The sequence below is a fragment of the Triturus cristatus genome, chromosome 6 (genome assembly GCF_964204655.1).
Source record: "Triturus cristatus chromosome 6, aTriCri1.1, whole genome shotgun sequence".
Lineage (NCBI taxonomy): Eukaryota > Metazoa > Chordata > Amphibia > Caudata > Salamandridae > Triturus > Triturus cristatus.
This window is the reverse complement of record NC_140589.1, coordinates 233587549-233614621: the sequence shown is the minus strand read 5'-3', so window position 1 is coordinate 233614621 and position 27073 is coordinate 233587549. Positions and strand designations below refer to the sequence as shown.

Below are 27073 nucleotides of genomic sequence, written 5' to 3'. Positions count from 1 at the left end.
ACCTGGGTACAATGCGATAGACTACAAAACAGCCCTATTGGATAATGCAAAACAAAGGATAAACAGATTTAATCATCATATCCTGATCCTATACATGTAATCAATATCCCCCTATCCTAAGGGTAGGGATTAATATCATTACTTAGAGGAGGAAGTGTACACACAATTAATATGACACACAAACATAATTGAATGCAAAAAAGTAAAAATTGTATTGAAGGTAATTTGTATATATACATTAATTACATTTGATTGTTGATACATTATGTGCAAAAAAAGTGCTCAGAAGAAGTGCTTTCACTTAATGGTCACAAAACATTACAAATTAGCCTGTCTGCTAAGATATCCAATGACTTGGTTTACATCCATAACAGGTAATTGGTTGAGACAATATTTGCCTCTCTGTGGATAGTAAAAAAAACAACAATCCAGGCTTAGGTGATTGTCGATGTTTCGACCCGAAATTGGACGAAGGCCAAAAGGCCTTGCAGGCGGGTCTTCATCAGGACAGAGGTAGAAAAAGGGAGAGCAACCTTGAGTACTGCACAATATTGTCAAAGGTATGACCTATAATTCAAGATATCAGCGACCGCCCACCAGTACTTCATCTGATAGTGCCTTCCTGCCACTTAAGTGGCTGCAGGTGAGGGAGATGCGGCTTTAAGAAATAAATCCATATGTGGTATGTGCATAAAATCAGAATGAATCTGCATAAATGTGGGTAGGAGTGCCCCTTTCTATTTTATTCGTCAATCTGGCACTTTAGTGGCACATACTCACAGTCTCATTCTCGGCCACACATATGTTTTGGTCTTATTGACTTAAGATGCAATACTCCCCCTGGAAGCTCTGGTGGGCAATTAGAACCTACCCACAAGGTGAATCTTCATATATGAGGCATTGATTCGTTCTTTCAGAGACCTATGGGCCGGGGGCTCGAGGAGCCAATGACCTACGTGGTACTGCAACTGTTAGTGAACATTTTGCACCGAGAGACACTTGTTAAGTGGTTTTATAGATCACTTTCTGAAATGGTCCGTAAACCCTTGCTGACACAATGACAGAGGTGGGGAGAGATACTGGAACGAGAAATTATGGACTCAGAGTGGCACAAGATACTGGCGTACCCTAAAATAAGTCTACAGGAACATGAGACTGAAATACATACAGTTTCATTATGTCCACATGACGTATTTGACCCGCTCCCACAGACTTTAGGTTGTCTACGGTGGGGAACCGCGTAGCTGCCCAAGGTGAAGGCACTTGGATACAGACTTCATACACATGAACTGGAACTGCTCCAGGTTGCTTCCCTTCTGGGACACTGTAGTGGACGCCCTGACTACTACATTAGGACGCTCTCTTGCCTCCTTTCCAGAGGTTTGCTTGCTAGGATTGTTTCCAAGACCACACAAACGAAAGGTGGACTCTAGATTCTTAGATCTAGCCCTAGTGTTGGTCAAGAGGCGAACAGCGATGGCGTGGAAATCCACGGTAGGACCAGTAGTGAACTTGGACGAAAGATGTTACTCAGTGGGCCAGGGCTGAAGAGATGGCACTGCTTAATATAATAATACAGTAAGGCCTTAGTTATATTTTGAGCAACGGTATACTGCAGTAACTTTGCGGTATACCGTGGCATTTGGGAATGACAAGGCAGTATATAATTGGGTAATGGCTGTTTTAAGAAAATGAAAAGGCAGCCATATTGTTTTTACTACACAATCTCTGTGTTAGGGCCTTCGATACAAATAAGTGGTAGGTTTTATTGTACTTCCCTACCTATTACAACTTTGAAGTAATAGGTAGGGAAATGCATTCATATTTTTTAACATATTTTTTTAAATAGGTTTATGAAGTACAGCACTAGCACCTAGTAAGTACCATATTTTTTACGAAATGTTTGTCTTTCTTTAAATTTCGTGAAGTTGTGCAGCCTTTTTTAGGTATTTCCATGGTACTCGTGCACTTTTATTTTTTTTCAGAATGTATTATGTTTAAAGATTTGCAACACACTACACTATGTGTAAAAATATAGTGCATTTAAGTTTTTTTTATTTTTCAAAATACGTTTCTAAACTTTTTTTGTCAGTACTGCACTACTCCATAACCTTTTTAAGTATACAGAAATGTATGATTATTTTTCACTACCTATCACCACTTTGGTAAAGTGGTAATAGGTAGGGAAACTTATAAAACTTAATACCTACCTATATCTAAGGCCCTAAGCCAAAACACTGGCAAAGTGGCCTTAAATCAACATGGCTGTCTTAAACTTTTGTAAAGGCAGTCATTATCCAATCAGATAATGGCTTGTCATTGCCATGTACCACAGTAGTACAGTGGTTACAAATATCACGAAGTTTACTTGCCTAATAAATTAAAAAATACTTATACAGTTTTGAGATTATTAATTTCTTTCCTAGTGGCCAATTGTAACGTTCACCGTATTGTAGTTTGTGTTGCTCACTGATTAAGATGTATTCTATTTGTTATATATTTGTTCATTGGTTTCCATTAGCATGTAACAATAAATGGGTCTTTTGGTTGTTCATGTCGTAAATTTGAAACTTTACATATGCAGTCTAGTTAATTTGTGGGTTTTCTTGCTACTTTTAGTAGCATTGTGCTACATATAATACAACAGATAGCTCTTGTATTTTGGCCCTTATAACTTCATAACCACTTCACAAAAACCCTTGCAACAGCAACAAGCAATTGCAATGCACTAGGTCTCGCATTCACGTTAGTTTGAGGTATTGGCATTGCAAATGACAATGCCTTTTATTTTTTGTTTTCGATTTTAAAACATAAATAAAAGTGAATGCGAGACCTATTTCATTGCAAATTCTTGTTAATACTGCGACCACTGGGTGGCATAGATGTGAAATGGCCTAGTATGACCTAGTTCTCTTTTCAGCCAAGAGTACTTGAGGAGCACGGGCGTTGTGTCAATAATTGCGCTGTTAAAACCAAAGCGATCCTCATCATCATCAGGTTTGTATAATGCGCACTACCCCAGCAGTCATTTAGCCCTACTCAGTGACCTTTTGGCGCCGACCGCAATTTCAGTCCTGATAATGACATGTGTGTATTGACCCTCACACCCGGATGTACTGTAATCAACCCTACGGGGCATAAATAAAAGTGAGAAAGACCGCTCAAGGTCTTCTTCATCCGCACAGCAGTTTGTGGTGCTTGGTGTCTGTTAGTGTTGTAGGGTTTGGTGGTATTCACGGGGCAGACTGCACACCACTTGGCGATGAAGGAGGGCCACCTCACGGTCCCCAACTTTCCCCTACAGCCCGGATCGGCAAGTCACCGTAACAGTCCTAGCGTACCCCCACTAACGCAATTGTCGCTAGCCGCATCTGCGCTTCTGCCTCCACGTGTCAGCCAGCTTCAGCCTGCGTGGTGCCGACCGCACCTTGCACTGAAGGACTTTGTGTGATAGCTATGGTACAGTGACCCAGAGTAAAGTGGGAAGGGGGATGTAGTGAGCCACCCGGCCACCACGTCATGACCCTGACACCCGGATGTACTGCACTCAATCCGCAGGGCCAGGCACAGCCAAGGGGGTAAATAACAGGGAGTAAACCTGCACGTAGTCTTCGCCCACACAACAGTCTGTGGTATTTGATGTCTGTTATTGTTGTGGGGTCTAGTGGTATTCAAGGGGCAGCCTGCACAACAATGTGGTCTTAGTCCAAACGCCAGGAGTGCCTGAAGGGTCACATGTACCCATTTTGTAATTTACGTGATAAAATAAATTTTGGATGAAAAAAGTGTTCCAGTGCTGTTCTGTGATCATCCGTTGAGCAGGTGGGGCAGTTCTAGTAGGTGACAAATGGAGTGCACAGCATTCCACCTTGCAGATGGGGTGGCTCACCAGTCGCTATTTCAAAAACGCTACCAATCTTGAATATTGTCAAAGACTATTTTACGGTACGGCTGCTGATCTACCGGTACCAATTTGTCCGTCTTCCTCATCCGTAAGAGAGGGATGAAGACGATTAGGACTGAGTATAACAAAGCTGATTGGCATGCACACTTTCGTAGATGCATGTATACACAAATCCGTGTGGCATTCCTACTTTAAACAAGGAGAGGCTTGTAGCAAGGGGAGTCCAGTCCAGGAGGAGGTGTGGTGCAAATGGGAGCACAGAGGAGGGTAGGCATGGTGCTAAGGGGCAAGCACGGAAATGGCATCTTTGGAGCTTTACAAACCTGCAGGCGGAGGACGGAAATGGCGGTGCTTGAGGGTCGCGCTGAGGTCTGTGGCATCGCAGGATATCTGAGAGGTACCCAGGGTCAGGCAGACAAAAAACAAAGCTATTGCGAAAGCGATCGCTAATGTAAAATTTTAAAAAACACGCCTGCGAGTGGTGCGCGCAAACGCGCCACTGCGAGCCATATGTGTTTTCAATTATCGTGCCCAGACACGGGCGCGATAATTGAAAACACATATGGGCTTTGGTGCGCGTAATAAACACCAATAGGCCATGGGCAGAGCAATGCGCCTGCCTTTGACCTATTGCGTGCTCTGTTTTAAAAAAACACGCACACAAAGTCCAATAGCGGAACCTAAAAGGAAAAGCACACGCACAAGCGTCAAACCCCGGACAAAAGGGCTCTTGCCTGCGCGAGCACTGCTGCGCAGTGCAACGCAGGGCACAACCCCTAAAAAGGATCATCTAGACACTATAATGTATATTCATGGCAACTTTAACCAAAATCTATTCAGCTGTTTCCGCACCACGTGGAATACAAAAGTCTATAGAAAATGCATTGGGAGAAAAATCTGTTTTGGGACCCTCCTTTTATCTTTGCACCCCCTTAATGATTTACCACAAAATAATCCCCTCATCACAGTGTAGAAAGTACTTTAGGTCTGGAACGTTTTGTGGTGATTTGTCAAACGGGTGGAAAATTATTAGGGAGAAAAAATCCAAGGAATTCCCATCTCTGGGAATCCTACCGTCACTCTGTAAAAAAAAAAAAATATATATATATATATATATACTTTACAAATATATACACACACACATATATAATATATATCAAAGTGCAAATGTCACATTCCAACTTACCAAAGTACAGCAAAATTGACAAGCGAAAACACTCTTTTTGTCTCACAGATTGCATGTTACAATGGCTTTTAAAAGAGAAACAACACTTCTAATACTCAGGAGGTCTTTTCACTGTGCTTTTAACTTCCTGTACGCATTTAATCCCTTCCATTCTTGTTTTTTAATTCAATAAAAGCACACATTAAGAAATGCCATGGCCAAAACCATATATGGAAACGTACAGAGTGCAATATGCTATTTATTACCATTGTTGAGTAGGGAAGGGGCATCATGGCCCACTCAAGGCGTCATTATTCAGGAGTCATGCCCCTGACTGACAATTAACAATTGAAATAAATAGCATAGTATACCCCACGGAACTGCAAAAATGAGTTTGGGGATATACCCAGCTTCCACTGCATGTGTTACAGCCACTTGGGCAAATCTACTACCTAAACAAATATGTGTTTTATTATTCCTACATCAAATCTATGTATTTTTGTGAAAAACATCCAAGTTATTTACTCAAGAAGTCTCACACAGTGACTTCCTAAGAAAGAGAACTCTCCACCTACCCCTACCCCCCCCTCCCCTCTCCCCCCCCCCCTCTCCCCCCCCCCCATGGCTGCACAACATTTGAAGAAATAGATCAACGCCGCTAGGGAAATGCACAGCTGCCAGTCCTTATGATGGGGCTGGTCTCTAGGGTCAAAAATATTTCCCCCCAAAATATCAATATTTAAAAAAGAACATACTCAGTCAACTCAGCTGCTTTTCTTCTTAACAGTCATTGAGAACTATGATGAAAAACTTGCCTGAAAGTAGGTGGGACAAGTTCTGGAGGTAGAGTCAACGGCAAAGGATGCCCTGCTTTGGCCATATCTGTTAAATGCATGGCTAGTACAAACTCATCAGCTCTTAACTTCCCATCCCCATCAATATCTGACAAAGACCTGAAAGAACAGGAGAGAGTAGAACATTGAACAAAGTTTCTTAGCTCTCAATTTGAAAACAATCAATACTTTTCTTTCACACATTGTTTTCTTTCACATTTCCATCATGCTCTTATTTTAAAAAGGTGGAAAATACTTGTAATTCATACATTTTCAAATGATGCTTCACCAAGTGTGAAGCATTTCAAATCAAATATATAATACATAATTGATGAAATGTGGCTTGGTGGGGTGTATGAAGGTCAGTTACCATTCCAAGACTGACATAATGTTGATACCTTTAACCCATCAAGACATTCTCTCCCTTGCCAAAACATTTAAAGATTTTTAGTGAGACAATCAATCTGCAGGACCCATTCATATTCTGCTTAATCTGATTGCACCTATACCTTTATTAAAACATGGACCAGTAGCTGTGAATTTGATTGTGATCAGCTTCAAAATAGCAATCTTTTTTAGAACTAATCTCAGCAGTCAAATATAACCCAGGATGGGAAATAAATTAAATAACCAAAGAAACTACAGAAGTCAAAAGGAATACTGATCGTGAATATATCGTGTAGACAATTTACTGACATGGAAGTTGATTTTTTTTCCAAGGAGAACGTTCTTTGTGTACACTTTCATTTCCAATGCCTTGGAAACTGACAACATTTAAATACATGAGAACAATCAGACTGTCATTTTTTTGAAAATGTTGTTACAAAACCTATGAACCAAGATAACCATGTCTACAAGAAATTCATCACTCACTACAGTCACAAAACAATCGATTTGTTTTGAACTTGGGTACCGCAAGAACTTTATAACTTCCAATATAAAAATAAGTGTTTTCGTCATTTAACACAAAATCAGAGAGAATTAATCACTAAACTCTCAAACGTCATAAGTTTAACTTTTCATATGGCAGATAAGGCTGGAGCGCTCGTAGCTATCATTACCGCTTATTGTGCCACAAAGCTAATCTTCTCATGATAGAAGATCACACACCATCTTTCCATGCTAATTTGCAAACATTTTTAGTGAAGATGAATAAAAGGAATGGAATAACAGACATGTCAAACAATTCTTGTTGCCTACCTAGCCAAGTAGCCTACAAATATATCTCTTGACAAAGAGCCACAGAGTTTTGGAAGACCTTCCATTAAGACCAATAATGACACGTTTTGGTTTTGCCACAAAACATTGGGAAATACGTGGTTTACAGACCGTTATTTAAACAGTACTTGTATATTTGATTGACACTAACCTGCTTAATAAGCTCTTTCAAATCACATTTTCAGATAATGATGAAATTGCTCAATAAACGCCTCATCAACAAGCTCTTTATACCTCCATCCCTCACAAAATCAGATTGGAAGTTCTAAATAATCTGGCCTGTAGAGCTAATTCAGGTTTTGTGATGCAACTCTTAACCTGCAGACTTTATCATAGTTATTTTGAACGGTGCAAATGTGCAAACAATACTTTCATCTAATGTAATAGGCCGTCAATGAGCTCTCCAGCAGACCCCTCCCTATACAAACATTTTTGACCAAATTAGAGTTTTAGCATATTACTATGAAGAATGGATGCAATGTCTGGTCTAAATGTTTTATTGACAATATTTTTGATATTTTGGAAGGAGAGCATTGCCAAGTTAGAAACAAACATCACTAAACTTCAAGCTACACATTGAAGAAAGATATTACCAGTAACATCAACATGAATCAAGTGGATTTCTAAACATCATAATTTCTTGCAACAAAGACACCCTAAAAATCATTCTGTATACCAAAAGTACTGAATGCAATAACCACCCGCATTATACCAGTTTTCATCAAATGCCACTAAAGAACAATGTTCCATGAAATTAACTAGTGGACATCAAGAGAAGAGTAAAGGAAGAGGAGGACTAGAAGGAAGCAATGAAATATATGTGTGTTGTATTTGACAAAAATGGGTACCCGACAGAAATTACCAACAAAGCAATAGAAAGAGTATCCAATATTGTCAGAGAGAATTTGTTAAAACCCAAAGAATATAAAAAAAGGTTGGTATGTGTGCAAAAATACTCCACTTCAAACACACTTATAAAAAGAGTTATTGCTAAATGTTGGCCATTGTTACAAACAGAACCTGAATTAAACACAATATTTATGGAGAAACCACTATTCGCACATAACAGAAATGAGAACATTAAAGATATACTCTGTAGGAAAACAACAACCATCAGATCTCAGAGTACAAGTAAAGGTTTGTGCAGAAAGCCCTGTAAGAATTCAGTCAAATGCTATAATCCCTGGAACAGAGATTAGACATCCTTACGCCAGCCAAAAAATCAAGAATAAAGAAACATACACTTGCGATACAAAAAAACAGAATATTCATGCAGCAAAATCTATATCAAAACAATAGACATTAAAATAAAGAGGCAACGTTCTGAAAACAAAAGAAACATTAGGAATAAATCAGAAAGATCTTCAGTTGCCAAACACTACAGAGATCAACCACAAGTTCAGCCAACTTCAATTTTGAATCACTGAAACCACTGAGAAAATATGTGGTTATGATAGAAACATGAGGCTGTTAGAAAGAGAAACTTATTGGATGAAGATGTTTTCCACTATGCAACCTAAAGCATCAAATGACCCATTAGAAATATTGTTGTTTTTATAAATAGAATGCCAAACCCTCAGATGTAGACACAAGCTCCTAAATGTCGTTTACACATTCTGCATGATTTGCATCTTCATGACTATTAAGTAATGTTTGTCTTTTATGATGATCACGTTGGAATTCCATGGAGAAGTTCTCAGGTGACTCCTGATGTGTCCACAGGGTGTTTTTGCATCTATGAAATTGAGGGTATTTCAGGTCAACCTTTTCTCAGCTCAAGCATACTCTCCTATTTTCCATGTTTGTGATTTTAATTTTCACAATATACTGAGGTCCCATGTGGAATATTGCTTTTATGGGGAGTCCAGGAGACAGCACTCGTGGGGACTACACACACCAGAAGCACTAGGGCCCCAGGAGACGGTCCTAGAGATCACCTGCACCTGTGTGGTTTGGCGCCATATAGCTTGTTTGAGAGCCCCACTGCCCAGAAGTCCAGGAGACTGCACTTGTGGAGACTATACACACCAGAAGTACTAGGGCCGTAGGAGGCGGTCCTAGTGATCACAAACACAAAGAGTATCCCACCTGGTTGAACTATAATTTCGGGCACTATTCTCTAATGAAGGATTGTTATTATTTCAATTGCATGCTTGGAGGCAAAACCTTTTTGTTAGATAATGCTCACACACTCTAGTAGTGTCATGCTTCATCATTGGGTTCACCCTGACTCCTAAAGGTCAGGGGGGGCTCAACCGTATTTCAGGGAGCACTTAAAAGAATAGGCCAGGAGTTAAAGAATAAAACTCCTCCGGAAACTCCAGGTTTCCCTTTATTGTTGGAGTTTCAGGGGACAGAGAACAGCTTTCTGAGGCACTTGCTGAATCTCCCTGCCAGCACACCGCTGGTACCCCTCAGACTTGATTTGGGGATCAGGCCTATATCTGAGGAGATTTGCCTTAGGCTTGATCTGGGGATCAGGCCTATATCTGAGGAGACTGGCCTTAGACCACTTCTCTACGGGAGAAGAGTATGGGCAACACCTGAATTAATCTCATATAGAACATCTCTGGATGAACATCTTAGGCTTCAAGGGTGCTGGTAGACTGCTGTGGCTCAGTTACATTAGGGAATCCATAAAAAGCATTGGTAGAGGTAGCGTGTGGGACAATCTTGCAGAGGCGTGTACTATTTTTTCCAAAGTGTGACTTCCTAAATACTACAAGAACCATAAGTTGACAACTCTCCTAATGAATTACTCATTGGGAGTTTTGACACTTAGATTTATAGGGCAAAAGAACACCTATAAATTGGAAGGGTTCTAGGATGAAATCCAACCTGCATTGGCAAAAGTAAGCTTTATGTGCAGCTTAGACATGGAACTCTACCACTGGGTATATTTACTATTCACTGGAGTCCCTGGGGTACTGAGTAGGAACAGAAATGTCCGTCCTGTGGTATTGCTTATGGAACGGAGGCCCATGTTCTCTTCTTTCGTCCAGCTTACAAGAGGGCAAGGTCCAAATGGCTAGTTACGTTGTGCAGGAACCTAAGAACAGTGCATCTTGCTGGGGCTTGCTTTTTAATTAGGACACTCATCAACCTATTGTTTTTTCAGTTTCTAGATATCTCTTCTCAATCTGGTGCATAAGGAATAGGTTTCTGTGACTGTAGAATTTTGTTAAAACTGATACAGCAAAAGAGCTGCTGAGTTTGTGTAATTTTTAGCTTGTATATGGAGCTATTTCGTCCTATTTTTGAGTTTTAACTGGTTTTATTTATTTTACTGTATTGTATCTTTCCTCCTAAAGAATGTAATATGATCTTAAATTTTTCTTTACATTTTATTTGTACTGTAAAGAATTGTGTATCTAAAACCTACATGTTTTATACATTTTATGTCTTTTATGGTTCTGTGAAATTAAATAAAGTGATTGAACTTAACTGAACTGCTTTTATGGTGACAACTGTATTCAATCTCAAAGGAAATCCTTGCAACAGCTAGACTAGGTCTTTTTGCACATTTTGTTGTTCCCTATACACATACATATTACAGAAAGCACTACAACATAATAACCAAATTAGTACTGTTGTATCTTACTAGACAGTACAGCAGTAAATTCAGTTCCAATCACAACACCCTGCTCCCTTTAAACATGGTGTCTCTTCTTAGCCAGTTTAATTTCGGAACAACACACCAACAGTGACAGCCAGTGTGACTTTTTTGGTACTGGGTGGATATTCTCCAATGCACAGTTACCCATGGAGTCCTAGAGAGAGACTGGAATGCCAATCTTGTGTAAAGTCTTCTTCCAATCTGATATTGTGCCCTGGAGACCAAGCCTCCACCTGCGAGATGTGAAATCACTCTTTCAACCCACACATGAGTATTTTGTCTTCTGATCCTACCGGTCTTTGATAGTTCCTTAATCAATTATTACCGACATACTGTGAAATATATTCCTAATGAGAACATACTGATGTGAATCCAACTCCTTGACATGTACATTGCCACATTATGGCATTTTAGTACAATGCTTGCCAGACAAGATCCATTTGTTTTTCTTTACATAGAAGTTGGGAGATTATTGTGTAAGCGCAACTGAATTATGAACAATGTTTATAGAAAATACACAATTTGAATGCTAGATGCTTTATCCAATGTTTAATTTGGATTGGAAACATTAGATATATGAACAAAATTTGGTATACATGTAATGAGATATCCATGTAGAGTAGATACAAAAACAATATTTATGGGGGTGTTTTTTTCTCACATTTTGTGCAGGCTATAAAATAACCAAATAATGTCTCCCTAACGAAGGTCAGACACCAAAATGCATTGAGGCTTTTAACATCCAATAGGGCACTATAAAGTAAAGGCAAAACACAATAAAATACATTGAAACACAACAGTTAAACACAATTTACAATTTATTGAAAAGCAACTAGGTTTGTGCATTCAGGTTAATGCATGCAGAAGGCAGTACATGAGAGACCTGAATCACAATCAGATTTCTGGCTACTGATCCGAGTTAATTGCCAAGGTCTGATGTGGCAATTAACTTATCTGCACAGTAACAGGTTAAGAGACTCTGGAATTAAGTACTGTTAAAGATGAGGAATCTGCATTTAGAAGCATCCATCAGAAAAATTGAAGGGGTGCAGCTCAAAAGCATCACAGAACATTTGCTGGACATTTGCTTTCTTAGAAAGAAGGCACTAACTGCAAGTTCTGGCCTACTTTCCACAACTTCGTAGAAAGTAATTTTTAGCTCATTTACTAAGACAAGGCAAAAGAGATGTTTTAGCTTAAGTTCCAACAATTAAATACTTTAATTTTCCAAACTGCCGCAAACTGCATAGCTCCTTCCCTGCTTCCCCGCCTACACTGCCAGCACTAGAGAATGTACTAACCAAGTCTTCCCAGCGTAAGCGCTTAACCACATTATACAATTCTATGCAAGTCTCTTTCCCAATTGCCAGACATAAGTCAGTTGAGGGCTGGAATGAGGAATTACCTTCGCCCTTGACGGAAGAACAATGGAAATTCTGTTGTGGCCAGCTAGAGATGCTATCCCAAAACTACAAGCTCCGTTTAATCCACTTTAAATATTTGCATAGATACTACAGAACACCAGCCCAGCTCTTCCGTATGAGCCTGCGCGAAGATTCTAGATGATGGAGATGCATTTCCCCCACAAGCGCCTTTCTTACACTTGGCATGGCATTGCCCTAGGATAGCACAATACTGAGTGGAGATTTTTACCTTAGTGAATGAGATATTGGACACTAGTTTGGAACATTCACACCTCATGGGCATACTAGGCTACACAAAAGATATTCCTGCGGAGCCTAGGCGCCGACTAGCGATGCTACTTCTGCTGGCGAAGAGGAGGATTGCCATAGCCTGGGGGAGAGCGGGGGTACCGACAGTTAAATTTTGGATAGCTGATGTTACGCACTGTCAGGAGCAGCTAAAAATATTCTGGGAGCGGATGCCAGCGGCTTCTAGACCTCGAGATATCTGGGGTCCCTTCCAGGATTGGGCTCGGGCCCCGCTAAATGTCAAGGCAACTGAGCCCTAGAGAGATATTAAGTTATTCTGCATGCGTTGTCTTGTGCAGTGGGTAGTAAAGCCAACACTGTGGTCATTAGGTTGGGTAATTTGAGATGCAAGAATACTGTGCTGTTAACTATTGTACTCCTGTTTTGTTGCCCACTCGGTTGACATTGTGGCGCTTGACATAATATCTGGCTTGCAATTTTTGGTGTTTTAGAGCTGCACTGGTTTCCCCTCTATGTTGGGGTTAGGAATTGTAATTTTCTTTGTTTTCCTTTTCCCCTCTTGTTTTTCATCTTCAACTATACTGCTCCAGTTATGTTACCTTATAAAATGTGTGTTCTATATGGAGTATGCAATCGAAAAATGTAGGTATCAATACGCACTGTAATTTTCTCTTTTTGTTTAAATAAAATCTTTACAAATAAAAAATAAAAATACTTTAATTTCCCAAAAATATTTAGTCAATGGTTGACAGTTGATTTCTCGAGTTCTTCAATAAATTATTAATCCTCCATTCCACTGTAGATTTTTGTTTTTTTAACCAACTTTATTGAAGTTTTACGGCATGATAGATTATCACACAGAGTACAAAAGGAGCAAAATACATGAGTGACATTGTAGCGGGTTTGGGTACATAAGACGTACAACATTACCATTTCAAATCGACAGGCCATAATAATCACAACATTTACCCCATATCTGCATACGCTTTATGGGGCAGCCATGTGCCTCGAAGACCGCCTTTTCCTAATGGGCACACCAGTCCACCCCTGCCATCCAGCTACCAATTGTTGGTGGCTTCTCCCACTTCCATGCAAGTGCCACATACCGTTTGGCAACCAAACAGGCACCCCCAGGAATCCACGTTCAGCTCTGGGGCCCCCCCAATTTCCTCCAGCAGCCCAAGCAAAGCCATATGAGGCGTGAACTCCAGAGAGTGGCCTAGGAAATCAGAGAGTATGCGGCCCACCTCTTCCCAAAATGGTCCCAGTACTGGACAATCTCAGGCAACATGAGAGAAGTCTGCACTCAGAAGTGCATATCGCACACATGCTGCATGTGTACGCAGAGGCACATGTTGCGACCACTTTGGCATGAGATATGTTGCATGCAAATAACTGAACTGGAACATACGCAGCTGCGTTGAGATAGCGGATTCCCTAGGTGCCACGCAAGCATCCCTCCAGTCTTCTTCGTCTAGCACTCAGACCCAGGTTTCCCATCACCGCTGAGCCTTGTCAAGGGCATCAGGAGGGTGAATCACTAGCGATCGATAAATCACAGATATTGCACCCTTACACAACTTCCCTTGAAAGATCTTCGCCTCCAAAGGACTATACTCAGGTAAAGAGTCCTCTGGAAGGTCGTGGGCTAACTGACCGTGGCGTAGCTCATGGTAGTTGAAAAACTGTGAGTTTTGAAAACAGTACTTGCTTTTCATCTCCTGAAAGGATAAAATGTTACTCCCCCCTATAAACATCCCCAAGATTCCGCTGTAGATTTTAAAATCAGTGCAAGGACAATTATCAGAGAATATTAATGCAGCTCAGACATTACATTATTGGTCAAGTTTCAATGTTATAGTAATTTAAATTGTCAAGCCATCAAAGCTTAATTGCAAGGATAGCGAATTATCTACACTACACAAATATTGGGAATGATTAGAGACAATAACATTGATTATTCTTGAAGAAGAAAGCTCTAAGCTTTGAATATGAATACCTTAGCTATTGTACAAGGATATTCTTTCTGATAAATGACCCTCTGAGAACTTTAAAATCTACAGTGGGACTGAATAATTATATATGAAACATTTATAATTCAAGAATTCCACTATGAATCAATTATTAAATGTAATTTGTACATTTATAAAACAAAAATGTTTTTTTAATCAAGGTTTTCTGCTGCTTGATTATTAATGCAAGTAATTTTTTTCAATTTAATGACTATTTAGTGTTGTCACCAAATAACGCTGCTATACAAGATTACTATTTCTGATTGACAAAGCACAAAAAGTTTGAAGCACAATTCAAATATTTTCAATATGTGTAGGGACTTACCAAATGGTTGCTAGCTGAGTCTGAGAAAGGTTTGACTGAACAAGAGAATTCTTAACTTGAAAACCTTAAAGAAAAAAAAGAGTATGTACCTGAGTAAAATGTGATGCTAGTGATGTATTTCCATTAATCAATCAGTAGATGAAGTTATCCTTAAGGTGGAACTGCTACTCAAAGTCTTTAGACTCTCTCTAATTGGTCACAGGCATGTATAGAGCCATACAATTGTGGAACCAGGCCTATCTATAGGATGTTAGGTGAGCCTGCACACCTGGTATTACACTTTGGGTGTGTGTCATACATCGCCATGCCTTCGCCTACTGGGTGTCCTAATCTCATTACTTAAGAAGCAGTCAATCAGTTTATTACTATTTGACCAATAGCTGAATAATTGGAAACAAGAGCAAACTACTTAACAGAAACAACGTGAACTACATTGTAACAATATATATTGCCTTTCTGCTATTCCTAACGCATAAATAGATTCATAGCACTGAAAAGAAGTGCGCAGGGTTTGACCCTGCTCAACCCTCTCTCCAAAACATAGGCATCATCAAAACGTATACATTCAGAGTTTAGATAGGGGTGCAGTGGGGCCATGGGGCCAATCACTGGTTCACTGTGGTCCCCCTTAAGTTCATGGCACATGAAACATATTTCCAGGGCATATGTCACATGTGCCACTAAAGTCAAACCCAAAAACAGAGGTAGCCAGACTTGATAGATGGAGTTTTTTTAAACTGATCTTGAGAAATATAAAATACTAAATCATGAAAACCTCACACATACACATGCACACACACGCAGACTGGAGTTCTGCACACCAAATGCTGTTTGAGAACAATTTCTGAAGGTTAAGAAAAGTTAAAGAATCTCTTCCCCTACAGGTACAATGTTAAAGGGGAGCTACTGCATCGTTGTGGTCTAGTGTTAGCATTCCCTAATGTGCAACCAGGAAACTTTATTTCTAAATAGCAAATTCAACAAACTGTGTGATCCGGTCAAATACCAAAAAATCTTTAAAACTATTACAAGTAGTCCCAATGTCTCCTCAAGTTCTTCAAAGATGCTGTCGGTTTAGCAGAATAGAACAGCCAGTTGCTGCGGAACCAGAAACAGGAGAAATATGCTCAGCTCATGCAGCAATCCATCATCATGCTAGTGAAAGGCTCTCCAGGACCGACAAATAACATACAGAATGTACCCAGGCACATGAACCTTAGAATATGCTTACAATGGTCCATATCTAGTCTGTAAGGAAGGGAGAATGCCGTAACTTTGCTCTTTACAGGAAGGGTAACAGCTTCTGCAATTCATAAAGATGAATTGTAAGTTGTTACTGATAATGCACACAGTCTTTTAAAAGCTACATATTCTTTTCAGTCTGTATGCACTTAAAAAGAGATTCAAACCGCTCTAGTGCAGTCAAATGTGACCCGAGCAAAAGCAGTAAAGGGTTTTGCACAAATAATCGGCGTGGTTGAGGTGTGGTGTAGCAGTGAGCGGGGAATGCTCTGTAGGTCACTGCCACCCCACCGACGAATGCATGGATTGGCGAGAGGGCTATGGGACTGAGAAGGCCATAATTACTGTGGCTGGAGCAGCAGCTAGTGCATCTGCTGATTTGTGTTGGCTGACTGATGCTCACTGACGAAACATGGCCTTAAAAAGACGAATCGACATACAGCCTGCCTAAACTGTATGGGCCTGTGGGGTTTGGTAACCGCAGTCAGCCGCCGGCCTGAGGTGACAGACTCACCAGTCACTGTAGATCCCTGGGGCCTGCAAAGCTTGGCGGGAAAGAGCCCTGTGTGAATCAGACTGTAGCAGTGGCAGTTGAACACCACAACTCATGGCAACCATAACAGGAAGAGTTGCGAATGGGGCACCTTTCTTTCTTGGCCTTTCCATTCGCCATTCTTCAGCAACTTGGTGGCAGCGATGGGGTTGGCCGCTTGCGGTCATACTGCAGGGGGGTGGTAACCAGATTCACCTGCACTGGTCCTAGGCATCAGAGTGGTTGTTGGATTGCCGCCCCCCCCATTTTGTACGGCAGATCAGGAAAGGATAAACATGCACACCTTAACACAGAGACATTCAAGTCCCAGGATCTTGATAATAAAATGACCCAGGCAACACAGGGGACGTAAAGCATCTCAACACCACACAGGATGACTCAGCCTGTTTAAATCACTCTGCCTTGCACATAAAGAAATAATTAACGAGGGCCCTCCTAAAATTAGAGGTCTTATTTTGCCTTATGTACCTACCAGAGGTCTAAGATCGGCACATGAACACCTCCTAAGAACCGCAGGAATTAAGAGCTTGAGATGGGAAGGCAGATCATTTTCACATCTGATCCCAAAGCTTTGTAATTCCTTGCCCCTTGGGCTGAGACTGCTGGAAGAGGAACCCAGCTTTAGGAAAAAGCTCAAGGCATGGCTGTTCCCTCAGTAGCCCCGTAACCGATCAGTCACCCCCTCTCTGTCAGCACTTTCAATCAGCGCTGAAAAGCCCTTAGGTAGACATTCTCTGAACAAAAACAAACATAAATATGAGCTGGGGCAAAAAGTGGCTCAAAGACCAACTTTCAACCCAGACCAGGTGAACCATTTCACAGTGGTGCCACACTACGTAAAGCTAGCCTCAATGCCAGAAAGACTGTGCATCCTTACTCCTATATATCACAATGGCCGAAAACAGGAGCGCACACTTTCTTCAGGGCAAGATAGATAAGTTTGTCAAGCCCAGACAGGAGATGAGGCTGAGCCAGACTTGACTTGGCCCACAAAACCCAGTCCTGTGACTGCCTCATCCTCGTCAACAGATGTCCTTCTTCATGCAGGAATTCCAAGTGTTCCTGGAGGGAAAGGTTGACACGGACTGCCTGGATATCTTCTAGCTCTGACAGGTTCTACACAATGTATTAGGACAAGTTACCGAGGTAGAGAGTCACATTCTAATGGTGAAGTGCTCAATCTCCACTTTGCAGACCACAACCTTTTGTTTAACAGATGCAGTGAAGCTAATGGAAGATTGGAGGGTGAGCTGCAATACATTTGAAATTATGGCTATAACTGAGTGCATCCTTACCATTTTTTCACAACTTGGCTCAAGACGTGAATGCCCCACTGATGACCGCTTTCTAATTGAAAGAGCACAAACAAGCCTAACCCCAGAGGGTACCTCCCGGGCACTATCTTACATTATTACCGCAAGACTATTACAGAGACCATGGCACAGTTCTCCATGTGAAAAAAGTATTTAACAAGTGCAATAGAGTGATGCTCTATCTTGATTAAACCTGCTTGGTCCACCAGCAACAGAGATATTTTTTAGCCTTTAATCAATAGATATGGGCCATGCAACTAAGCTATGTATTAAAGTACCATGCAAAGCAGAAGTTTACCTATTGGAGGAAACACACAATTATTTGAGCTGTCCTAGGATGCGTGGAAGTGGATGGAGAATAGAAGAGGCATATCAAGCTTGAGGAAGTGGGTATGGCTTGATTGGCAACCCGAACAATAGCAGGGGTCTGCAACAGAGAGCATACCTGTGTTGGGGAGTGGAGCGGGGAGATCTCGGTGTTTCCCACGATCGCCTTGACTCTAGTGTGGCGCAGACCAACTGAGTGAAGGTGAAAACGAGCCTGGAAACCCAGAAAACCAGATGACATCCTGGTCAAGACCCGCCTGGAAGCACCAGAATGGATAATGGGGCTTGACCCCAAAAAGGAAAAACAAGTCTGCCACGTAATATGTTTTGTATGGCTTTTAATGGTTATACCAGGATGCCTTTTGTTTTTTTGACATCCATCCAATTCTCCACCACCAAGCATCAACTCCAAGAGTGGGAGATGGGGAGCCAAACCTACCTGCTCTCCTATCTTTCATGTCAAATACCCTTGGTGCTGACTGGCTGTCATAGAGAATGGGGACAAACTTAATGGGAATAATTGTGATGAGATATTTTTTATTAGTATCTATGTTTACTTGCGATGGGCAGAAGAAGTGGATCTCTTTCAGATCTAACCCTAGCGAGTGTTAATCACAGATTGAGACTCCTGAAGATCGCTTTTAAAGGCATCATGCTTCTGGACGAAGAACAGGGCCAAAGGGAGTTGGGAAGTTTCTTCAAGTTGAGTGTTAAGCTTACAGCGGTGCACTAAAACAATTACACTACAAACCAAACAGTGAGCTGCCAGGGAACAATGTCCAGTCGAGGCAGGCACTCTCTTCACCCCTGTTACATGACATGAGATGCTGCAGAGACAAACACCTGAGTCATTCGGCACATACATGGCTAACAGTTAAATGAGGAAAGCTGGTCCATCTCAAATCCTGACAGTCCATACACAGCATTAATGTTGGCATGCTCTATAACACTCTCTAAAACGGCTGAGAAGAGTAGCCATCTTGTTTCACCAATCCTTGCGGCTGGTGGTGTCCCAAATCCAAATGTACATGCAAGAATTATAAGTCGCAATGACTGATAGAACAGAAGGACACCCATGAATGCTCATGTTTATTTCCCTTCCCTCCTGGTAAATGAATCACTACATGCAGATGGCCATTGCCTTTTTTTGAACAATGGCTTTACTGGGCCTAAGTGACACATGGAGTGTGGGACATGGGGATACAGCCCCTCACCACTCTTTCTTGTGGATTACTTTTTCATGGCCACATACTTGCCTTAGGTAACTAGCTCACCTTTTTCTGCCTCATGGAGTGTCAGATCACTCTCTTGTAGAGCTTAATTTGAATCATTTTCAAAGTCACCATTAGTGTGTGGCGTTCAAAAGCATAATGGAGATTTCTCCAGCTTCCTAAGAGAGGAGGTCAAGGCCTATTTGGGGCTCAGTCTAGGGTAAGTCCCATAACTGATACAGTATGGGAGTTATTTAAGACAGTAATGAGAGGGAAGGCAATGATATACCTACACAAAAAGGCATGTCAGATTGAACGTCTCGCAGTCAACTTACAGACCATGATCTCTACCATAGAGAGTAATTCCATTTCTACTGAGGAGGCCACGCTGCTCAGAAAGCTGAATATGGCCAGATTAGTTAAGGCAGTTGTCCATGGACGAGGCCCAGATGGCCTGGTTGGCCTCAAAAGACATACACATGAATAAGTAGACAAGGCAAGTAAGATGCTCTAGCAGCTGGAGAACCTGGGAATGGCCACCAGAAAGGATAAAGTTGTTATGACTTTATCTGGGTCTGTGGTCTCAGACACAGCTGAGGCAGCCTCTTTATTTGCCCTTCCATTGTCATAATGCAACATCTCTGATCACCAAACTAGAGAAATGCTGACACAGGCACTCTCATAAGGGAACCATGAGCTGATGACGTCATGGTTGTGGCAGAAAAGATCACTGAGACAATCACTGGAACTGAATTTGGTAAGACTCCCGGCCAAAATAGTTTACCCACATAATTCTTTACGATAATAGCTTATCTTTTAACGCCGCACATCTCTACATATTTAACGAAGCAGTGGAGACCAGATGTCCATTCAAAGACTGTCGTAAACAAATTATTTCAGTCATATTGAAGGCAAGAGTGCCACTAGATTGCTGTATCTTCTGACACCCAATCTCACTTATCACTATTGTGGCTACAATCTTAGATAAGGCCCTTGAAAATCTACTGACTATGGTCAATTCCTTACTGGTACACCCAGACCAGAAATGCTTTACGTGGAATTGTGGCAGTGGTCTCTTCTGCATGTGCAAGTAAGCCTGGCATGTGCATACAAATTCTCAAGTCGTATCGCGCCCATTCTCGTGGACTTCCAGAAAGCTTTAAATTCTTCACAAGGGGGTTACTCTTTCAGAATTTGGAGAAAAATTAACATTGGCCCTAGATTACTGTCATATGTGAGGGTTTTTTACTACAAGGCCTAACCAGGGTATGAGTCAATGGTGCCTCGTCAAATCTATTCCTGATAGAACAGGCACTAGACAGGGTTGCCTACTCTCTTCCTTGTTATTCAGCCTAGCAATAACACCATTAGAAGCCTAGATAAAAATGGGTGGCCTGGTTCAGGAATTCTATAGGGATAGAGACAGTGAAGACTGGGTATAGCTGTATGATGCAGACATGTTGTTATTCCTACACGATCTGCAATGGTTGGGCCAAAGACTTTTGAATATTTTAGACCTCTCATTACAACCAGCAATGGATCTCTGGAGAGATATTGGGTATAGTCATTAACATGAATACATCTGTTGTTCTGATACAAGGAGGGGAAAAAGTGACTTGCTGGCAGTCAAAACAATGTGTCAGCCGGAGCTTTAAATATTTGTGACTATATGTCGAGGAAGATCCCAATATATATGCTCAAAACTCAATTTGGCCCTTCTTTAAAGATTCTACAAAAATAAATAAGAGAATGGGGTAGCTTTCCTTCTCAATATTGGGGAGGGTTGCCTTTAGAAACTGTAGCACTGCCAAGACGTCTCTACACAGTCCAAAGCTTTCGCCTCAACTAAGATCACAGGCTAACCAGCTTAAGTTTAGGAAAGCCCCTAAGACCTGACTTTTCCTAAAATATTAATGACCGGATGACAGCTAATCTCCCTCCCCAACCCCCAACCCAGGACTTTAGCACCACGATACTAGTCTGGTCACAGTGCACCCGAAAAAATACACCATACAATACAATACAAAGCTATCCATAAGAAATCACCAATCGATTCTTCAATACAGTATGGTGCCTTACATCTGCATTTATGTAGGCAGGTCGACAGCCTAGAGTTTCCCTAGATAAATGAACCCAGTCCGTTTATGAAGGAGACTTAGAGATGGCCGACATGCAACGCTAATATTAGGTGCCATTCTTGACCATCACAAATGATTGGCTTTTTGGCTGTAGAAATCACATTGCTGTTTATTTAGAAAGCAATATCTATTTGAAGGACTCAAACCTATTGAGCCTGATATCTATAGAGCCCCAGAGCCCTTCTTAGTCCTCCAGATAACTAGGATGGCACTTGACTGCAGGTACAAAGCCCTCTGCTGAATCGGATGGGAGTGTAAATTGATGGTCAGATAACACTGTGGCATGGTCTTTGGCTGGCATATTTGGTGAGGATAGGGGGTTTCAAGGCATGGAACTTTATTCAATTTTGAAGCTGGGGGTTTCTGGAAGGGAGATAGCAAAGTCCCTTAAGGACATGTCAATCGATTTCAAACTGCGCAAATCTCAGTTTTGGGACATCTTTAACTGAAACAAAAGAGACCTCTTTGCCGGAGTAGAAAGCCCTCAGAGCAAAAGTAACACTTGGCATTTTGGGCCTTCAAAGTATATCAAATATATAATACTAACTATTGTTCGATTGCCCAGACCCTTTTAAGAAGCTGTGGTCCTGGTGGGAAACAGATGTGGGCATGCTGGAGGAAGAAGAGTGGAGAGAGCCCAGACTGGTGCCTGGTAAACTGGCTAATTCAACTTCATTTTAGCTTGGATGTATATGTCATTAGACTCTTTTCACAATTCAAGTAACTCCACCATATACATATTACAAATTGGTTAAGGTCGATGGACAGGATCAACACCCTAACCTGCAAAAGATGCCTTTGTAATGTAGGGTATTTTTTCCACATGGTATGGCGGTGCCTGATATCCCAAACATACCAGTGGGTAATTAGATCCATCCTGAGGAGAATTGTGGGTTACTCCATTTACTTTACTCCCAAACCAAGGATCTTTGGGATAACAGAGGTAATGGGAGGTACCAAGGGAACAAAATCAATGTTTTTTTCCCTGGCAAAAAGTGATATCAACCCTTGATGGATGGTTGACGCAGACCCACCAGTAGAGGCCTTGGTGTGAGGGATTGGATCACTGCTCCCAGATGAAAGAAACCATTTACCATTCATGAGGGTGTCCAGATCAACATCATAAGGTATAGACACCCTTAAACACTGGTATTAACCGATGAGTCAATTTTAACATCACCACTCACCATCACACGAACTGTCACAATCACAAGAAAAACCAGTTCTGCTGTAATCAGGCATCATAGCACACCCTGGAAGCATTTGGCGACCAGGGTGGGAACCAAATGATGAAGCATGTCACCAACTAGGTTAGTGAGTGGTGGTTCTTTAAAAACACCCTGTGGGTTCAAAGGCACCCTAGCCTTAAAGATTATGAGAAACCCGTCCTTCAAACTATAGTTGAGTAGGTAGCAAACTTGTTCTTTTTTGTTATATTAGATATTTATAAACATGTCAGTAGGAAAAGAGAGGGTATAGCAAGCCTTGACCGTGATTACATGAATTACAAATAGGGTGAACAGGTATATCTGTTCCATTTGGGACTGTCATTAACTTGGCTGCTGATGTTCAAGGGAAAGCAGTCAAGGGAAGGGGGTGGCTTAAAAAAATATTTTATGTTTACTTTGGCAGATTAGATATGTCTTGTTTGAAAATGCCCACACACATTTTTTATTTAATGTTTTTCTGAAAGAAAAATGTAGTTAAAAGAAGTGCTCCGGAAAACCGGCAGGTACGGAACTCGTTCACTGTTGATGAATAGCACAGAGAATCACAGAAGAGAGCACTGGTTGAGCATATGGAGAAGTGGGATAGGATGGAATGATCCAATCTTTCTCCGAAAAAGGAGAATTGGGAATAAAATCCATGCCCCCTTTCTAAAGGTTAGAATGACTCAGTTGCATTTAAAAAACAGAAACATGTCTATATCCTGGATTATTTCCTAAATATCAGCAAGGGTAGTGGTGAAAGATGAAGGCAGCTAGGAAGGGAAAACCTTTTCTTTCCTCTGGAGTGAACCACATGGGATGAGCTGAGGCAGGTGACGTGTGTTAGTCAGCCCATTTGTGTTACCCCCTTCTAGTTGTGGGTAGACTCGATGAGGAGGGGTACAGTATGGTATATTACAATGGGTTTTATTGTAAAAATGGGTTTCAACTTCATGTACACTGTGTTTATATTTTTCAAAGTTGGTGCACAAAGCAAATAGAAATAAAAATTACATTTTTTGTAAGTCCTGGAAAACACTGATCACCAACGATTTCTTTTTTTTTTAAACTGTTTTTCTACACACTGAAAACCCCCAATTGGAATTCACACTAAACAGAAACAAAAATAGGCTGTCAGGATTGTTTAGGTTGTTCTGTCTCAGTCCTGTATCTGTATTTTAAATCTTTTAATCAGTGTCTGTATTTTCACATACAATCCTTTATGTCTGTAAAAAACTATTTTAACTGGCACTGTGTTTTAGAGTCTTCTAGCATTTCCAGTCCATAAATGGGCATTGCTGACATACCAATGATGTCGTGTGTTAAAAGTTACCAGCAAAGCATCAAGGACAGCATTTCCTAAACTGTGGTTCACGACCCAATGGTGGGTCGTAGCAGATTTCTGATGCTTAGTGAAAGAATAAAGATGCCTTTACATTTTGTATTTATCTTGTCACATTTGCTGTGCTTCAGAGACAGAGGTCAAGCGTCAAGCTATGTCTTCTGACAAACTGCTGCTTATTGTTTTAACATGGTGGCTGGTGCTTACTTTCCTTTCTCGGACTACAAAGTAAGACAAGCTTTTAAAGTGAACCATGTGGCAATCTTGCTGGGGTACAGGGAGTGTGAAAGGAAGACTGTCGAATATCGTTTTTTGGTAACACAACAAAATGTAAATAACTGTAAATGAACTGTACACATATTTCTGAATATATCAGCAGTCAGGAAAGCAGAGGTGAAGCACTTTTTTGCAATAAAGTGTAATGCTAACAAAGATGTTAACAGTATCAAAACAAATCAAGAGGGATAAAAGTAACCATCCTGCTAATGCATTGTGTGTTGATATTTTCAGCTTTGCATGAAAAAAACCTGTGTATTTTCAACAAAGGATGATAAAAGTGTATGAAACAGTGAAACAGAAAACCTTACTGAATGGGATCCAAAACAATGAGCTGAGTCAAGTCCAAAAGAAATTGAACAAAGTACTTCAACTTTCAAGACTCCAATTGCTATGAGCGTATCAAACTAACACTCTAGATAGCTGTGAATAAAGATTCTATTTTGAGTGAAATAAAAAGAATGTAAGTACATACTTAACTAACCTGTAAGATAGCCACTCATAGTTTTATCAAGGCTGTTAAACTTTTGCCTGTATTTTAATCTGGCAGACTGCGGAACTGCCCAGTCCAAGGGCCCAGTTTTAGGGGAACTGCCAGGCAGAGAAGTTGTAGATGATGAATTTGAACTAATAAATAAAAAAGTACATTTAAGAAACAGCAACTTCTGTATCAACAACTGCTAAAGTATTACATTTGTGCACAGTACATTCACTTACAATAACAGCTCATTTACTTATAGCGTCAAAAAGCTCATTTAATTGGTCCTAGTGCACACTCATTTTTACCCAAGTTTAAACCACTTAGCGTTCTTCACTGTAACAAGTTTAACATGATTAGACAATAACACTTACTACTACTAGTTATTAATAACTAAAAACAAACTACAATGTTGATGGACCTCCATAGTTTATTTAACTTCAAAGTTCCTCTAACTTTATAGTTGCAGATACCTTAGAAGACTATATGTAAAGGTATGAGCATCTACATTTAAAAATGTGTCTGTAAGGAGCTGTGCGTTTACATGATACGGTTTAATTCACTTTACAGTTGCCTATGAACATATTCTATACAAAGGTACAACTGTGGTATATAAGAGAAGTTTAGAGGTTGTATGAGGTACTTGAAGAAGAATTCATGATATATGAAGATAGGTGGGTGATAAGGCTTCACACACAATATCTACAATTATTTGTAATTACAGAGCAAAGACCTAACAACATTCAGTGGAGCATTTGACAGATAACTTGACCAAAATTACATTTTAAAAATAGTTTTAGAGATAGGAACAAATTGGAATGAACTGTTTGGGAGTGGCTTTTCAAGCCCTTGTGTTTGGTCATTCTATGATCATAAAGTGTGATGTGAGCTTAAATAAAACTCAAAGTTTGATCGTAGCTGGAGTAGAAAAGCAATTCCAAATAAAAGGACAAAGAAGTTGACTCATTTTCACCTAGATGAAGACATTGGGTGAGGGGGAAAGTAGAGCAAGGAGGTGTAGATTGGGTGATAAATCAAGTGAGGCATGCTCTCATCTGTGAGATGTGTGAACCTAAGCCATGAACAATTTCAAAGACAATACTTGGTAAGTAATTTGGATTGGGCCCTGGGACAGTCATACAGCCCATCAAGCTTAGTCTCAGTGTGATAAGTTGTGGAACATGCCAGAGTATTCTGGAAGAATAAAGTACAACTTTATAAAACGGAGAAAAGGTATATTAAGGAACTCACAACGATAGGCTATTACAATACTTCACCTTACTGAATACCACAGTGCTGATGTGGAATGTACTAAAATGGTAGGGAAGCATTGCCAATTTTTCCAGAAATAGTGCAGCCGGAATCTAACTGCTATAGAGGTGGTAGTGAGTACTGATTCAAGTCTCATGTATTTGTTAAAACTTATCCAAAGGTTTTTAGTCACGACAGTGCGTGTCACAATGTTGAGACATAGATGATACATATAGATGATACATATCTATATACATATTTATTTGTGGTTTTGGAGGGGAACACTTCTTAGTCAAAAGTCACTAGTGGAAATAGCGGGTGCAGATATTTTTCCTGTAACCTGCATTGGAATAGGAGCCACTGGCCTCCCCTGCCAGTCCTTTTAAAGACATTCTTTGCTCCATTAATGTGTGGAATGGAGGTTGCATGCATATGTTGAAATATTTTGTGCATTTTATATTTCTGTGCATTATTAACAACATGCATAATGTGGATTTCCTCTCGAATTTACATGTATTTGCACACTGACACGGTGCTATTCCATTTGTAACACATTTGCTATGACTCATAAAAGTGTGTTTTCCGGGCTAATGCTAACTAGGCTTCAGTTTAGGCCCGAGCCATCTTATTCAAAACGGATGTCTCCTCCTGTATGTTCACTGTTAATTATTTCTGCATCAGAAAGTTAAGCAGTCATGTTTGTTTATTTCTATTGATATGGTTCTCGCTGTTCTCGAAAAAAAAAACTTTCAATATCAACACTGTAGTTCATTCATTCACAATAGTTTACTGTTGTTCTTGTACCTAGTTTGTCCTGCCATCTCTAGAATGGGCAGAATCAATATTTATGTATTGGGATAGTGCTTGGATGCTAAGGCAATGTGACGTTTAAAAGAGCTGTGCTCTGATTTGCTGGTAGTGTAATTATTTTGCTTACACCATGAAGATTTTGCCGAAATTAATGATTCCTATGCAAGAAAACTGTATA

General features: G+C 40.6%; 1 protein-coding gene across 2 annotated transcripts in view; it reads right to left on the bottom strand.

The window, feature by feature from the left end:
• Positions 1 to 27073, bottom strand: part of ITSN2 (intersectin 2) — a 1173023-nt gene that overhangs the window by 720167 nt on the left and 425783 nt on the right. For both annotated transcript variants that reach the window (XM_085610587.1, XM_085610588.1), the window contains exons 8-10: positions 24841 to 24983; positions 14747 to 14810; positions 5885 to 6022 (exon numbers count right to left, since the gene is read on the bottom strand). In XM_085610587.1, coding sequence (XP_085466713.1) covers positions 5885 to 6022; positions 14747 to 14810; positions 24841 to 24983 — 345 coding nt within the window. The remainder of the gene's footprint in view (positions 1 to 5884; positions 6023 to 14746; positions 14811 to 24840; positions 24984 to 27073) is intronic.